Raw genomic sequence first — 1,468 nt, forward strand, 5'->3', positions numbered from 1 at the left:
AGAGTCTTGCAGTGTCAGATGGATTGATTCTGTGTAGCTGTGAGATTTTCTTTCAGCTAAGGAAGCTATAGTGGTTGTGGGCAGTTGCAGTTGTCCTGCTATCTTAGCACAGAGCGTGGGTATGTGTTTGACTGGAGGGTGCTAGAATGGTTGTTGAGGTACAGAAAGTGATATTGTCATGTTAAGTTGATACTCGTCTCTCATTGAGCTAATGCAAAGAATGCTACAGACAAATTCTGGCAGAATGGTATGGATGAAGGTAAAAAGAAAATGTTCAAGCCAGTATGGAACTAAAGATAATAGTTTGGAAAAGTTATCAAAGAAAATTGAAGAATAGTGTGGGTTCCACTATGGTTTTGCTCCATTTGGCTATCCAGCTTAGATTAGTAAAATCCAGGTTAGTATAGACTGTATTTTGGCCATTTAGAAAATGTTTGTACATGTGGATTCATTGTTATGTTAAAAAGTGTCTGTCCTTTCTCTGCATTACTGTTGCAAGTCACTATTAACCAGGCATGGCAGTAGGTAATATTTTTTTGTATGCTTCAGCTGGAATATTGTAAATACCATTCCTTTTAAGTACTTTTTTTTTTAGATAGACTCACTAATTTTTGCATGCTCCTTTCACACAGGTAAATCTAATCATAAATATTTTTCTTTTATCTAAACATTAATACATGATGACTGTCTCCTGGAAGTCAAATTCAAACAAATCAAACCAGCGCTGAGTGCCCTTGACAACCAAAATTAAATAGTGAATATAGGAATTGGGAAATTCAGACCAGAAGCTTACACAAGCTTTAATGCCCAGATTCAACACTTTTGTGATGCAACAGCATATTTGTGTGTTGAAATTCGCATTCATAAAATGCTGTAGCAGTGCTAGCAGTTAAGTGCATTTGCCAAAATCTTGGCTCAACTGTATATAGAAGCACCTTTACTTTAAAATATCATATGCAGTAAGTAGGAAGCAACAGGTAGCATACCTACAGGAGTCACATTTTAAAATGCTAGTACCAGTCCCTTGCATAATGATCCCCAAAGGCAGCATGCTGGAAGAGTGTTACTTTCAAGAGTAATGGCATCGCTTTGCAAACTGACTATATTTCTCTGTAAGATCTCCCCTGGAAGACAGCATCATTGTCATTAAACCGTAAAAGCTGCCAGGAAACTTCTGTGAGTTCTCAACAGGGGCTACTGAAATTCTGTCTTGCTTGAATAACTTTTTGCACTTCACTTTTTTTAAAGAGCCTTCTCATCTGCGTATCAAAAACCAGCAGACTGACAGATTGGACTCTAGGCCCTCTCCCTCTACTAGAAACATCAAAGTGAAAGTGGTTAAATTGCATCTAAGTGACAACTTCACACGGCCTATGCCGATTATATATTGTAGAAACTATAACTCCAGGAGAACTGGAACCCACAAACAGGTTTTTGATGAGCAATGTGCAAGAGTGGCTTTTGTTTT

General features: G+C 37.8%; 1 protein-coding gene across 1 annotated transcript in view; it reads right to left on the minus strand.

Moving 5' to 3' along the window:
* Window positions 1-670: 670 nt before the first annotated feature.
* GJA10 (gap junction protein, alpha 10, 62kDa) overlaps window positions 671-1,468 on the minus strand; it is a 2,023-nt gene continuing 1,225 nt past the window's right edge. The window contains exon 2 of the mRNA XM_010565811.1: window positions 671-733. Coding sequence (XP_010564113.1) covers window positions 671-733 — 63 coding nt within the window. The remainder of the gene's footprint in view (window positions 734-1,468) is intronic.

The sequence above is a fragment of the Haliaeetus leucocephalus genome, unplaced genomic scaffold (genome assembly GCF_000737465.1).
Source record: "Haliaeetus leucocephalus isolate CR32 unplaced genomic scaffold, Haliaeetus_leucocephalus-4.0 Scaffold195, whole genome shotgun sequence".
Classification (NCBI taxonomy): domain Eukaryota; kingdom Metazoa; phylum Chordata; class Aves; order Accipitriformes; family Accipitridae; genus Haliaeetus; species Haliaeetus leucocephalus.